At 37.1% G+C, this 14740-nt stretch overlaps 1 protein-coding gene across 2 annotated transcripts in view; it reads right to left on the minus strand.

Moving 5' to 3' along the window:
• Positions 1-288: 288 nt before the first annotated feature.
• CCDC6 (coiled-coil domain containing 6) overlaps positions 289-14740 on the minus strand; it is a 53513-nt gene continuing 39061 nt past the window's right edge. Inside the window, exons 6-10 of one of the 2 annotated variants that reach the window (XR_015222346.1) lie at positions 13827-13983; positions 10463-10563; positions 6543-6667; positions 3251-4205; positions 289-1113 (exon numbers count right to left, since the gene is read on the minus strand). Coding sequence is in view for 1 of the 2 variants with exons in the window: in XM_086616750.1 (XP_086472876.1) it covers positions 4014-4205; positions 6543-6667; positions 10463-10563; positions 13827-13983 (575 nt within the window). In the remaining variant the exon portion in view is untranslated. Of the gene's footprint in view, positions 1114-1528; positions 4206-6542; positions 6668-10462; positions 10564-13826; positions 13984-14740 lie in introns of those variants that run through there. The other variant, XM_086616750.1, reaches the window with a different exon arrangement.

A 14740-nucleotide genomic window follows, 5' to 3' on the forward strand; every position in this document is an offset into this window, starting at 1 on the left:
TGACTTCCTCCGGTCCCCAAAGCGGCAATGACTCTTAACCTCTATTTGTATTGGGACTAGTGGTTATTACCCAAAAAGAACATGAAGGATATCCTGAGTACTTATTACAGTGAGATGTGGAATTTAAAAATCAAAAGACTAAGAAGTCTAGTCCAAATCCAGAAAGGGCTGGGAGAGAAATTCAGCTCCTCAGGGAACTGAGGAAACCAGATGTATATGTATACAGCCTATGTGGTAGTCAGGGGCTCTGTTTTCTCCCTCTTCAAGAAGACAGATCCTTCCCCTCAAGGAGGCTGTTGTAAAATATGCATGTATCATAATTTTATAGCTTACACTCATAAACCTTCTGGTTTCTTATGAGATGGCTTGAACTGGAGAAATATGTTCTGCATAGTCCATGCTCTGTAGACTCCTAAGGATCAAAAAGAAATAGACTGCCATGACTGAAACAAAAAGGAAACATCAGAAAGAGTTGATCAGTGTTAGAACTCATACTGCTTGTAAAAACTAAGCATTAGGATTAGAAAAACCATTACAAGACTTAAACAAGGTCCCTGGATGCATCCTCTTAGTAAGCAATAATCAACACAGAGGATGAGAGATTGTGTTCTTTGACTGACAAAGTATTCAAGGCTCTTCTATTTGTTTCTGTGATCAGTTTCCATTTATTTCACAAAATACAGTCTATATTGCCTTCTGTCAGCAGTGCAGCTCGCACAGATCCCATGAAGCCTTCTCGTTTTCATTGCTTCCAAGTCTGCATTTCTCATTCAGCTGAAGTGCACTGGGATTCCACCCAGGCAGATGGATTACTGAACGTGAGCATTTTAACAGGAAAGGAATCCTGTTCTGTTCAGCTCCATTACAGCTATTTCCAATAGAAAAGCACTGACACTTTCTTGGAAAACTCTCATAGCTCTTTCTGCCCTTGGGAATATGCTCTCAGAGGAGTATATGTAATTAAAACAATCTTATCTGGCTGTTAGCTGGAAGACTATCTCTGAACAGTCCCACCTCTTCTTCCAAAGAACTTCTCTGGAACAAATCAAGGATGAAATAAACTCTTAATGCTCTACAGAGTATCAGCTCCATTCCAGTGTCCAAGCCAGATCCCTTGAGAGAAAAAGCGAAAAGAAAGCTGCTTGATTGTCAGAGAGGAAAGCACTGCTGAAACAGCTATACGTTGTTTGTTTATTTGTTTGTTTTGGTGTGGGGTTTTTGTTGTTTTTTTATTTAAAAAAAAAAAACTTTAGCTGTAAAGGAGTACACTCACAAAATGTTCATCACAGCTAAAAATTGCTTCTGTGGCCCTACACAACCAGTGATGATGCAGTGTACAACTGACAGGCATTAGTCAATTAGGAAAACAGAAACCCACCCAGGTGCTTCTGAGATAAAGAAGCCAAGCACTTAAGCCCTCATAGTAAGCCGGACCTCACCACCAAGTGAGTTGCTCCAGTCTATAGGAGATCTGATAAAAATCACAGCTGCACAATCATAATTCATAACTATCATTCACAAGGAAAACTGAAAATCCATTTACATTTATTAAGAGATGGTTGTGCACAATTTCTCATCTTATTCAAAAAGTCTACAAATAGAGTTTAACACTTCTGATTGCAAGCAAAGGTTTGTTCAATGTTCTTCGTTAGATAAGGCCAATTTAGTGCCTTGTTACACTTCCAAGGTTTAGTACATGTTTGTCAGTTGTTTACTTTCCTCTGGTAACAGTCCCACTGGAACAGTAAGGAGAGTTCACTAAGACACTTCATAACAGCAGCTGACAAATTCAGTTTTGGAATATGCTTCAAACTTAAATTATTCTAGGCAATTTTCCATATTAAGATCTTAAAACAACACTGTCAAAGGCTCTCCCCCCTCCCCCCAACATTTATACTACCACCACTATGAGCTCACACTCTGTAGAGCCGTATGTCCAAGAATCTCAAAGCACTTCAGAAAGGAGGGCACCATTTCAAATAGCAGTATACTTCAGCTGGAATCCTACTTATAAAAGAATATATTTTTTTGTCTTATGTTTACAAAAGGACAAGCATCAAACTAAACCAATACTATATTGACTTTAGTCCCACCTCTGACTGCCTGTAATTTTCTCACATGCAATCCTACCACTGATTCAGGAGTTCTGTTTAATTACAATGCTCAGAGTTTAGTTTCCTCTATGGAAAGGTAAGCATCTGCTACGGTCAACTATTTTCAGATGGAAGCACTGGTCAAATTTTAGGTCTGCCACAATCTTGAGAATCACTTGATTGGAGAGTCACTACCATAACTAATGTAATTTGATAATGCACTTGATCCCGTATTGGTTTAAAAAGTGTAATAGGCTATATATGCATTTCTCTAAATTCTCTCAGAGCTAAAACTACCTAGCTACAGTGAAGAAATTCTAGTTTTGCCTTAAGCGGAACCTTTTACATCATTATTTTAACTTACTATTTTGATTTAGAGCACTAATTTTATAACGATTTTCCGTTTGCAATTCTTGCTGAAGAGGTGAGCGGCAAACACGAAAATATATGTACAAGTGTTAGTATACTACCAGAATGCTGTACTTCCTTCTTAAAAATGTCCTTAATAAAGCATTAGGCATGTCAAACAAACTTTTGTAAACAAAAGATAAATTACTCATGTTCTGCTCTGATTATAGCCAGATACATATTCTCATAAAATAAACATTCTCTTGTCATTTTCCATGGCCCACATATCCATATATATGAGGTAAACCACTTAAAATCATCAATAATATATAAACCTCAGTATTCAACAGGAACTTCAGAAAAAACGTTAACTGAGTTAAGATGTCAATATCAAGAAGTGACACTTCGTTCCACTGCAAAGTGAAACCAATTTATTGTGCTAAATGAATGGAAAGAATGTATTCAGAATACATCTCTTTATACATTGTACCGGCTTAGGCTGCTAAATAAGCATTCATTAGTGCCACGTTGTGCTACTTTCTTGTACTCTGTTTCTACCAAGCAATACCTTTTGGCTGTTAGGCCAATATATTCCTACATGCTCACCTTGTATCTTATTTTCTAACAGACTTTTGAACATTTAGAATACCTGTTCAAACTTTGCTTCAGGGGAAATCACAATTCATATATTTTAACAAGAAAAAAATTATCATCAGCTGTTCTCTACAATCACATTGCCTTCTGCAGCAAAAAAATCAAAGAGCACACTTAATCAGCTATCAGTAACCTGTGGGCAGGACCACACTTACCGCAGTTAATCGTGAGAGATCACACAGTATGGGCAGCTTACAGGTTAATGTAAATGTCAAGTGAAATCATCAAATCTTAAGGTCCACGAATTGTACATTCCACAGACTCCAACAAGCCAGTTCCCTCACTGCAAAATTCAGACTGTACCATATGTTTGAGGTGCTTTTAAACAGAAGTATGGATGTGTCCTGTGTGCTGAATTAAGCTTATTTACTACGTAATACAATAGAGTATGTGTCTTGGGCACTGATTAGGGTGTCTGGCTCACTTTTGCACTAGAAGCTGTTATTTCAAATGACTGAAATGTAGTGCTGATTTTCCATAAGCTTGGTAAACACTGTAATATTTCAGAATTTATCATATTGCCCATCATGCCTTTAATCTTCTGCAAATTGTCATGAAAAAATATAAAAAGGTATCCCTTTAATTTTACAAACCTAAAAGCCAGGAAAATGAAGCTTTGGAGCCAAGCAAAACGACATAATGCCGTATTACCAAACAGAGTAGCAAATGTTCCAGCCAGAGAATGGACATACATGTAGTTCAAGTAAACACTGATGGAAAACTTTGTTAAGTTAGTGTTGTAGACCCACAACACTGGCTGCATTTTATACAAACGTTTACAACACAATTAACAGTGAAGCCTACACAACCTCAGTGCAAATAAGTCAAATCCAAATATGCCAAGTAAGCCTTTGGCTTTTAGTAAACTGCTCCATGTTATGAGTCCACTTCTGACATACAGACTGCTGAGCACATGCACTAAGGCTGAGAGGAGGGATGCACTGAATGTTGAAAAGTGGCTGACTGCGATGCTGCGGATTGGACCGTAGGTTGCACAGGTGGTGGAGGTGGTGGCGGAGGTGGCTGCACTGGGGTCTGCGTGTTTGGAGAAGGAGGAGGAGTGGGACGTTTAAATTTGTCAGGGCTGTTACTTCTTCGTGGTGAAGGCCTCTGCAGAACAAATATTGAAATTATGTTTAACACACTCCTGAACAACTTTAGGTTCAAGTCCTCTAATCAATGTACTGAGCTTGGCAAAGGAAAAAAAAAAAAAAAAAACCAAAAAAAAACCAACGCAAAAAATCCAAACAATTATCCAAACAATTATCCAAACAATTGCAAGAATCACAATACAACTTTTACATAAAACAAACGTTTCTCTGTAATGGAGTAGCAAAGGAAAGAGGAAGTACTTTTGAGATCAAACAGAACACGCATTCCTTCCTGTCAGCTTGCAGGAAATGAACGCAAGACACATGTCCCGAAGATACATTTACCTATGACGACCAGCAACCTAAACTGAAATGAGAGATGCTGTAGAGACAGCACCTTCCAGTTGCTGAGGAACCTTTAACTTTCTGCTGCTGCTGTATGAAGTCCAACCACATAGCACCTGAGTGCGGGTGGGAACATTTCAAATGCCAGAGGGCTTGCCCAGAATCTCTAGTTTTCTGAAAGACTCAGCCTGCATGCTGAAGCAAAACCAAAGCATTAATATTAGTAGTTCTTTGGAGAAAAAAAAAAAAAAAAGATTACAACCCTTTGAGCTGCAGGAGTGAAGCAGTTGTTAGAGAGCTCCCCTCCACAGAAATCACAGATTTTCAACAACCTACATGTTTAAACGCAAAAATTTAAAATCCACTTTATCTTTACAAACCAGGTGGGGAACACACACCTTCTTCAACATTGGCAATGTAAAAATATAAATTACACTGCACAACACTAACTTCTGCACTTTTTGAAACTAAAATGCTCACTATTTATCGACCTGGTCAGCATTAATCAAGAACCTCATGGCATGACAAACCACCCACCCACAATTAATAACCAACAAAAGGTGATCAGCTCTGAGGAGAAGCATGATTACAATGCTACACCAAATGTACTACAGGTAAAGTCAATTTATTCTGTAATGGAGAACAAAAATGAAGAGTCAGGAATCCAACTGCAGTTTAGTCAAATAAGGTATATTGTATCTATTTTTCTCCACAACTATGTACAATAGATTAATGCTCTATACGAAAAGCCAAGGGATTCTTGACAACTGACTAATGCCTCTGAAACAATAATTTATTGCATTTGCATACATCTAATAACATGAAGGGACCTGGTTTCAGTAGTAGCCAAGAGGTACTCATCAACACCTTTCTCAAAACAACTATGTTGTTCTGAAGATGATCTTTTCCATAGCGACTCAATGTGACACCAATTAATATACAGTTTCAGAAAGAGTACTATTTCACAGAGACTGAACAGTACAAGTTCCTTGAAAAACTTGTTTATAAAATTAGGTTCCAGGTTTTCCAGAAGCATGAAGATCTTCCTGTGACTAACTCATGTGACATACAGCAGTGGGCTGAACTCGGACCAGGACTCAGAAGGGTATTTCTGCTGAGCTTCAGCTTCCCTTCTGTTCTACCCACTACTGTAGTGTTCCTATCACTCTTTGCTCAATGAAATTAATGATTACTTTTGCAAGCTCACCTAACAATTTTAGAAGCAGTCATATTTTAGCATTCTACTAAAAATTCTATTGAAACACGTTTTCACATCTGTGAATGACAAGTATATGCAAAAACCTTGCAGGATATTTATATACTACCATACCTGTTGAGAAAAATGTTCTTGATACAACAACTACAAGGTATTTTGCCAAATGGTTAATATTTAGGCTCTGTTTGCTCATCAAACTCCACAAATATTTAGAACAAACATGATTAAGTAGAAATGCGTCAAACATCGGAGGTGAAAAGGAAATAAATCCAGTTGAAAGATATGAGAAATTGTCCTAACCAATGTTTATATTAACTTTCTTCTTTGCCAATGACAACAGAAAATAGTTAACTGCCTGTTACAGTGACATGGTGGTAGCATTGTGTGTCATCCTGAAGAAAACCTGAGCTTGGAGCAACCTCAGATGACTCATCCGTCAGATGGTGGAGACTAGGAGAAAAATGAAAGTAATGTTTTTACTTCCCAGGATAGGCTTAGTAGCTTAGAACATCACTTCTCACACCCTGCCTGCTGATCCATAAGATGATACCTATTACTGTCCTTAAGATGATAATACATCCTATTTTTTTGCAGAAAATAAGGTTCTTCAAAAAGAATCAGTTTCTGAGGGGTGAAGAGGAAAATCAGGGTTGAAGAAAGCATCAATAGGTATCTTGGAGTAAGGAGAAAAAAAAAACATTTACAGAAAAGGTCTTGTAAAAAAGCTTAAGGACAAGCAATCATAACTTTTAGAAACCAAACTGACATTAGTAACAAGTATTTTTCAATACTTACTGTAATACCATGGGATGGTCCCATATGTTGCACATGAAGGCCTGGGGAATTGTAGTAAGACATTCCAGCTCTAGTCAGTGAAGTTGGTGGTGTGAAACCGACTGTGTGACTTGCATATGACAGACCTAAAGATTGTTAAAACAAGGTAACATCAACATTCTTATTTATTTTACAAACTAAAGTGCAAGGTTTTTTTTTTTTATATTTTTTTAGTTCTAAATCAATGATAGGTTAAAAAATAACTGCTGTCAGATCAGACACCTAAAAAAGTCATTGTACTGAAAAGCAGGACGTAAAATTAGTTTCTTTTCTTGTAGTAAACCACCATATGTTTCAAAACATACATTACACAAAATTAAACACAGATTTTCATTTAACATAAATGGTGTGAGGCTCCCTGGCAGCTTAGTTCACAAGTATTTCCACCCAGCCTTCCATTTCTCCTTGGAGGAAATGGCTCCCTGAACAAAATACAGTCTGAAGAACCAGAGAGGCTGTGCCTGGAAAAGCCATCTAGCACTGGGCCACTACAAGTTTCCATAAAGAAACTGGATATAGGTGGCTCCTCCAATGCATACCAGACCCACCCCCAGGCTCCCTCTTGTTTTGTCTCAGTGTTTATAGGCAGGGACCCAAAGATCCTTGGGGCTATGAAGTTAAAACATTGTGGGATTAGTTGCTAGCAGGACTAGGCTAGCAACTAGCATTTAAAATCACAACTTGTTTTATCCACATTAAGGAAAGCCTAATATTAAAAAGTGCAAATATCTAATTCTTCCATCTAACTATTGCCTATCTGTAAGAACTAATTTATAAAAATGCAGAGTAATTTGTAAAAATGCAGAGTACCTGTATGGCTAACAAAGGTAAACAGAAACAGCAACTGCTAAGTGCTTAAAGTTCAGACCTTGAAGTGTTCTGAGCATTTTGAGTATTTCTCAAAACAGCACATTTTCCAAAACTTTTAGCTCATTATCACTTTATGGCAAAAATATCAGTAAAGCAGGAGACAAGATTTTCTCAGCCGTTTAGTATTTAACTAAGAATTATGACAAAAAAAATTTCTAAAGGTCTATTAAACTTTTGTTAACACCACATCGGATTTAAGAGTGTTCACACTTCTTCATCACTAAATCAATGCAAAACAGGGCCACTGCAGCTACAGCATTCACCAACACCTAGCTTTGTCCTTAACTGCATGTATCTGTTTGTGCCTACAATTGACGAAACAAGATCTCAGGGGAAAGATAAAAAAACCCACAAAAACCAAGAAGGCTCAAATCTCTAATAAAGCTCTAATAAAGTCATATAAGAAAGCATACTCCCTTTGCTTCCTTCAGTTCTAAGTTTGATTCTGCTACATCCCCTTGTCTGTTAAACAAGGCAGATTAACAAAATCAGTCTGCTTTTTGACTACACAATCTAATTGTCTGTACAGCACGTGTTTTACAAGTAAGTGCTTTTGCAAGCACAAGGACAGCAACAAGTCAACGTTGAGGTAGGTGACAACGTGTCGCAAGTCAGAGACGAGAGCCCAGAACAGTAAAAGGCAAAAAATATGCTTTAAGTCACCTGCGCAACATTACAATTTTAGACTGCTTTGGGATAAACCAGGTCTGAAAGTTTTACAAACGCAAGTCTACATGGCAGTCAAAGAAGCGATAGCAGAGTAGTGCATGTACATGCAAGGTAGCTCACCTCTGCAGCCCAAAATCTCTATCTAGCCTAGGTGCAGAAGAGCAAAGCATAAAACAGTTTATCTACACTACAGACTAACTGGTAATTACAGTAACTAATCCCCAGCTGCCTAGAAGTAGCAGAGTTCTTCAAAGTTCCATGCACTATGTTAGGAATCTCAGCTTGAAAGAGTCCTCAAAAGGAGCCCCTCAAGCCACGCAAGCACAAAAGGCTCTGGTTCAGGAGCCACAATCTCAAACCTGACTGGTTACACACATGAAATTACAGAGTTTCTAACTGGTTTCAAATTATGTTTCTACAAATTCAGCCACATCATTTCCCAAACGAAACACGCCAAGTCATACAATTACTTGATGCAAAATATAACTCTTATTCTGTGCTGATACTTCTGACAGTGTCTTACTGTACTACTTTAGATATAAAGCATTTTCAAAAACTATTTGTTTTCATCCATTACTGCATTCACATATACCAGACAGCTGAACAAAATTCCCTATTGATCACATCAGTTCTCTAACAAACTGCTGCTTCTGTTTTTCTGAAGCCTGAAACTTCCCAGCTGTGGATATTGATTTATTAGATGTGAAGGAGAGTAACATATCTGCCTGTGCAGAACTGCTAGCCTGGAACACTTACTGTAACACCATTACCAAAATTGTGACCTCTCTTAGAAATGATCATTTCAGTTATGCTATTTTTAACTCTGCTTCAGCATTCCCTGCCTGTGGGATGTAATTCCCACTAAAATGCAGCACTCTTGGAACAACTACTGAAGTAAAATTTCACAGGGAACAAGGAACGTGCTTCAGTCCCAGCATAGGACCAAACCGACAGAGTACTCCTGCACCGACACATCAGCATCTAAATTGGGTGCATTTCTAGGCAATCTAGGATGCAAGCCTGTAAGTTACCAGATAATTTTCCCTACACACACTTTTTATTGTAACCACTGTGTGGACTACAGCTAGCACGTGCAGCTGAATATTGCATTATTATGAATGCTGCACATATATAGCCACGAACATCCAAAGTAGTTACTCCAGAATAGTTGTCAGCATGACTACATCTCTGTATACAATACAGGAAAAGGATAAGAAAACAAATATTGTTTTCTTGATAACGTATCTTGCAAAACACTGGAAAGTCAAGTGATTTGGCTCATTTCAGAATCCCCAAAGCCTCTTGAAAAACTCTACCATAATGCCCACCTCTAACTCTGCAACATGGCTCGTTTTCACACATGCTTACTCCTTTTGCAACACCTGGATGAAAAGTATTTTGAGTCCTGAAAAACTAAAGTTATTCTTAAATATTCAAGAGTTTAAAGACATTGTATACATTCTAGCAGATCTGTGTAATAAAACATCTCAATCCCATCTTGCAGAATGTGTCAACTTAGAGCACATCTCATTTACCCTTACTGTAGGGCTCTGTCTGAAGGTTCTGGTGAACTAAAGGTGAGCTTGGGAAGGCAGAGCATGGAGGATTCGCCTCATCATGTACAAGTGACTTTGTGATCGCCATAGAGCATCCATGGCCAACAACTTTTCATGAATGTCCAAGTGCATTTTTAAGGGATTTTAAATTTCAGTCAATAAATGTGTTAGTAACGTACATACATTTCCTTTGACTTAAAAAATATATTCAGTAATTAAAAACTCAGAAAAGGTTAGTTTGCCTGCATTATACTAAGCACAAGAAACAGGAATTCTTAATTTTACAGTCACTGTTTCACAACAGAAAATAGCAGAAGTCCAAAAGACATTTCTCTACTAAAGAGAAACGGAAATTGACTTTTTTCCAACACATTCAAGATTAGAATTCTTCAGAAGTTTTGATTCCGAGCACAATAGTAGTCTCATTACTAGTTCACCACCAAACTCTAGAAATCTGTTTGAATTACACCTCTTGTTGAGTGGCTTCTATGGAAGAGAGGGGTTAAAAAGAGAGAGAGAGTAAGAGAGAAAAAGAGAGAAAAAAAAAGAAAGAAAAGCTCAAGTGATAGCTAATTAATTGATCTGTAATATCTGTTCACAGTGCATAATAGAACCATCTGAAAACACGCTGCACTAGAAGACATCTATGGCAAAACTATTCTTACATTTATGATGCAGTTTTTTTTCTCCAGACTAGCTTTGAAAGGCTTCTGACCTGAATATATTAATAGGGCACGTTATTATGTGATGCATACAATAATTTTAGAAACTGGGTTAAATATTTACCAGGTGATATAGGTCTGCTAGAACTTGGTGAGGGTGTATAAGGGATAGGACTGGACACAGTGCGAGGTCTTAATCCTTGTGCAGACATCTCATTAAAATATCTAACAAAAAAAGGTAAAGAACAATTAGATAAAACCTTTTAAAACGTGCCATATTTAAAATGTTTTACTGTGTTTTTTTTCAATTCCCATAAGAATCACATTAGATTAATGAAGGACCAGTAACCCTTAGGAAGTCATGACAGGAGCTCTTGTTCATCATTGCTGAAGGCTCAGATACTGGCTGAACTTTCAGTGGAAATAGCTGGACTTATCTTAGTCATTTGCAGTTAAAACCATACAAGTTGCATACGATTAGAAGAGCAGATATCAAAGCAAGGGGTATAAATCATGTCATCCAATCTGACCGATACTACGTTCTTGCACTTCACACATCATTCCTACACTGAACTCTACAGCTTATCTGGCTGCCGTGTACTTTCCAGAAAGGTATTCAGCACTAAGCTGAAATCATGAAAAGAGAGGGGTGGGAAGAAAGCATTAAAGTATTGATAACTTTTTCCAACAGCTGATCAGCCTCACAGTTAAAAACATGACCTGTTTCCTACCTGAATCCCTCTGGTCTCAACATTTAGCCATTTGCTCATTGTGTCTTTTGCCACTGGAACAGAGAGACATTTCAAGCCGAGGACTTTCTCCCACTAAAGATACTTCTAGGCTGTATTGCAAGATACCTCCCACACTTCACTGTGATAAACTGACAGATTAGAACCTCAGGCAAGGCACATTTCCCCACCTGTAATAATTTAAATGGTATTAATTTGTACTTTCCTCACTGAATACACTGAAGCTTTTTCGCAGCCATCAAGTGCTACATAAAAGGAGATAAAAATCATACTAATTACTCCTACTCACCACTTACTGTTTCTCTCTTTATATTTTATGTATTTTTTCCCAAAGCACTGAGCTGGTAGCTTTCAGGTTGACTTGCTTACACACTCTCCACCTAGATTTTTCAGTCCTTGTCTAGATGAGAGGTTTCCCTTCTCACTTTCTCCTGCACATACGGTTGTAAATAAGCACACCTGGGTCTACATTATTACATTAACTGTGTTTCCTTACTCGCACAGCAAAGCAACAGGCAAAATTAGCTACCTAACAGCCCTTTGACTCTTACTTGTCTCCCTTTCTACCACTGTTCTCAGAAATTCTTGGTAGCTACATTTATTTCCCAATCACAGAAAAAAACCATTAGAAAAAAACCAGCATTAGAAATATTCCTATTTGATGGAACTCGCAAGGATGATTACTTTGAGGTCTGTGAGTCAGTTCATAAACTATTTGAAACATGTTTTGTTACTGCACCTTACTGATTTTTAAACCAGGATATTCAGTTACTAAGCCACACCACCTAACACAGGCAGCACACTGTAAAGTTGCTTTAAATCAGGTAATAAAAGTAGCTGCAACAGAGAACAACAGAAAATTAACAAACTGGCAAATTAAAGTTTAATTAAATATAAGTTTTCTAAAGAGTTACCAGCGGCAAGGTTAGCAAAACTGAACTGACTAGGCGACCTCTGCAACACAGGGTAACTTGTAATGCAGACAGTACATGTATTACAGCAAGGCAGTGGTCTCTGTGATTTGATCGTGTTTTATTCCAAAGACGATTTTCATCCCAGTACATGGACCAGGTGATATGGAACAGCAGCACACTGTCAGTATGCTTCCTGGTTTCAGATATTTCCCCACTACTCCAGAGAATAGGATGGAGGATTGAGAAGACAAAGCTATTGCTTTACTTATCAAAAATTTGAGAGAGTTGAGTATTTTGCATTCTGCAAAGCACCTTCATCTAACCCCATCTACAAAAAAAAGTATCAACAACTAAGAGAATGCAACTGAAAAAAGTGGGTACCCAATCCATTACCACCATCATTTTTAAGAAGACAATATAAGCTGAAAAAAATTTACATTCTAAAATCACTACTGCATGTAGTCCCACAATTCTTTTGTCTACACAGTTTTTCTAGGACCTACCACTCTACTACCTGCTTCGTCCTTCCCTTTACTTTGTATTACTTACACTGCAAATACCTGTTTTGGAGCGATTCTGTCACACCTTTGTAGTATCAAAAAAATCAACATGACAAAGAAATTTTAGAAGTACAGAATAGTTCATCAAATTTTCTTGCATCTTATTGATTATCACTACCTACAACTGCTGACGAGAAAAGAATTAGGATACTCTACATTTTTGGATTAATACTTGTAATTCACACAGGCTTAGATTTTGACTGTATTTCCATTACAACGTAGACACTGGCAAAAAAGATTAGGCTAATAAAAGTAGACTCAAACACCACAATGCTGTGTTTCTAACAATTTAATTTACATAGCAGTCATTACATCTTAATACCAGATGCTACTGCAATGTATGCCAGTTGCCTAGTAATTCATTAAAATGAAAACACTACCTTGAACTTTAAGGGTGCTCCTTGAAACAAAGTATCTCGTACTTTGTTTCCAGCAAATTATGGCTTATAATAAATATACTGATGACTCAAGAAGAAATATTTCAGTACCAGAAGAACACACAGCACAGGGTAACTTTTTTTTTTTAAAGGACCACCATAAATCCAAAATAATGCAAAATAGTACAACCAGATAATGAGCATTTGATAAGAATTAAGAATGTTTTATTCAAAGTGTACTTAAAAACCTCTTTCAAGATACAACACTGTCATATGACTATGATGTCAGAAAACATTAAAAGACGTCATATGAACCCATTAAAAACTCAGGACTATCCATAAGGTCAGTGCAAGCAATGCAGCTTGCAGAAGAGAAAAAAAATAATCAAGGATGTTATGGTTTGGACATCAAGAACAACCCAACAGTTCTGGAAAGGCTTCCTTTCTCTAAGGCTTTACACGGTATGCCTTTGTCTTTGGCTGAACACGTTTTACTTTCTGCAAAGGACAAATTAGCCCCAAGTAAGGACGTTGTTCCTACCTCACAGAATTCCTTGCAGTTACCAATGTAGGGGCAGAACAAAGGTACTATGAATGATCGAATTATCCTGAATCTCAACTCCACAGCTCTATTTATTTCAATGAACATTATCAAAACTCTAAGCAATCTTCAGATACAAACATTTTTGCACTGTTAATGACATTTCTACACAAGTTTGATACGATTCTACTGAAGATATTCCCAGACAATGCTGAAATTTGATATGTGTTTTAAACCCATATACAGGTTATGTCTATTAATACTTATTCTACAATATTCAAAAAGAAGTATGAGTATTGATTAAAAAGCTCACTGCCAACATATCTGGATGGCTAGAAAATACAAACCTTTCATCGTCCATTTCTAAGCTGGATTCACTCTCTGACAGTTGCCTGCAGAGGGCTTCCCTACGTTCCATTTCCCTCTGTAATTTCCTTTGAAGTCTCAAGTTTTCTTCTCTCATATGTCGCTCCTCTTCTAAATATTGTGCCATCTTCTCTGAATCTGAAATCCAGAATTTTGTAAAAATTTGATTAAAATCCATTTTCACAGACAGGTAAATATGTTGTGCCTGATTTTTACTACAGAATAAGAGTGCAGAAAACGCTCAGGATAGATGACTCAACATTCTCATCTCCAAGTCATTAGTTTAAAGTCTAATTCAGAACAGTAGCTACTAAAAGAAATTACTTGTTGAAAGCAATTTTGGAAACAAAAGGTAAAAAGAAAAAAAAAGTTTTAAGTATTTACTTAAATGAATTTGAAAAGAAAGGAAAAAAGTTATGAACAAAATAATAAAACCAAAATCATAAAGAAGAAACATAATGATTCCTGCTCCGTTAAAATAATGCTATTCTACGTTTACAAAGATTTTACTGCCACACACACAAGACATTATTTTAAAGGTATTTTTCTATTTCAAAGGAGTAAGCACAAAACAAGTTCTGAAACCTAAACCACTCAAACTTGCATTAAAGTTCTACCTTATATGTATTCTAAAGCACTCTTTCAATTACACACTTCATCATAGAGATTGGCCAGTAGAACATGTACCCATAGGAAAAGCCAAGAAGCAGTTCACTCTTTACATCAAAGGGCAATTTCAGTTTGCAATTCTAAACAAGTTCAGTAAATGTCACTTAAATGGTCTGGTATCGTAGGCTATTTAAAGTGATAAAATCAAACTGTGGAAAGCTACAACGCATTTTGACAGATTATTTAAATAAAATGGAACACACGATGAAGACTTATGACATACAAT

This window comes from Tauraco erythrolophus, chromosome 9 (assembly GCF_009769465.1).
Source record: "Tauraco erythrolophus isolate bTauEry1 chromosome 9, bTauEry1.pri, whole genome shotgun sequence".
Classification (NCBI taxonomy): Eukaryota; Metazoa; Chordata; class Aves; order Musophagiformes; family Musophagidae; genus Tauraco; species Tauraco erythrolophus.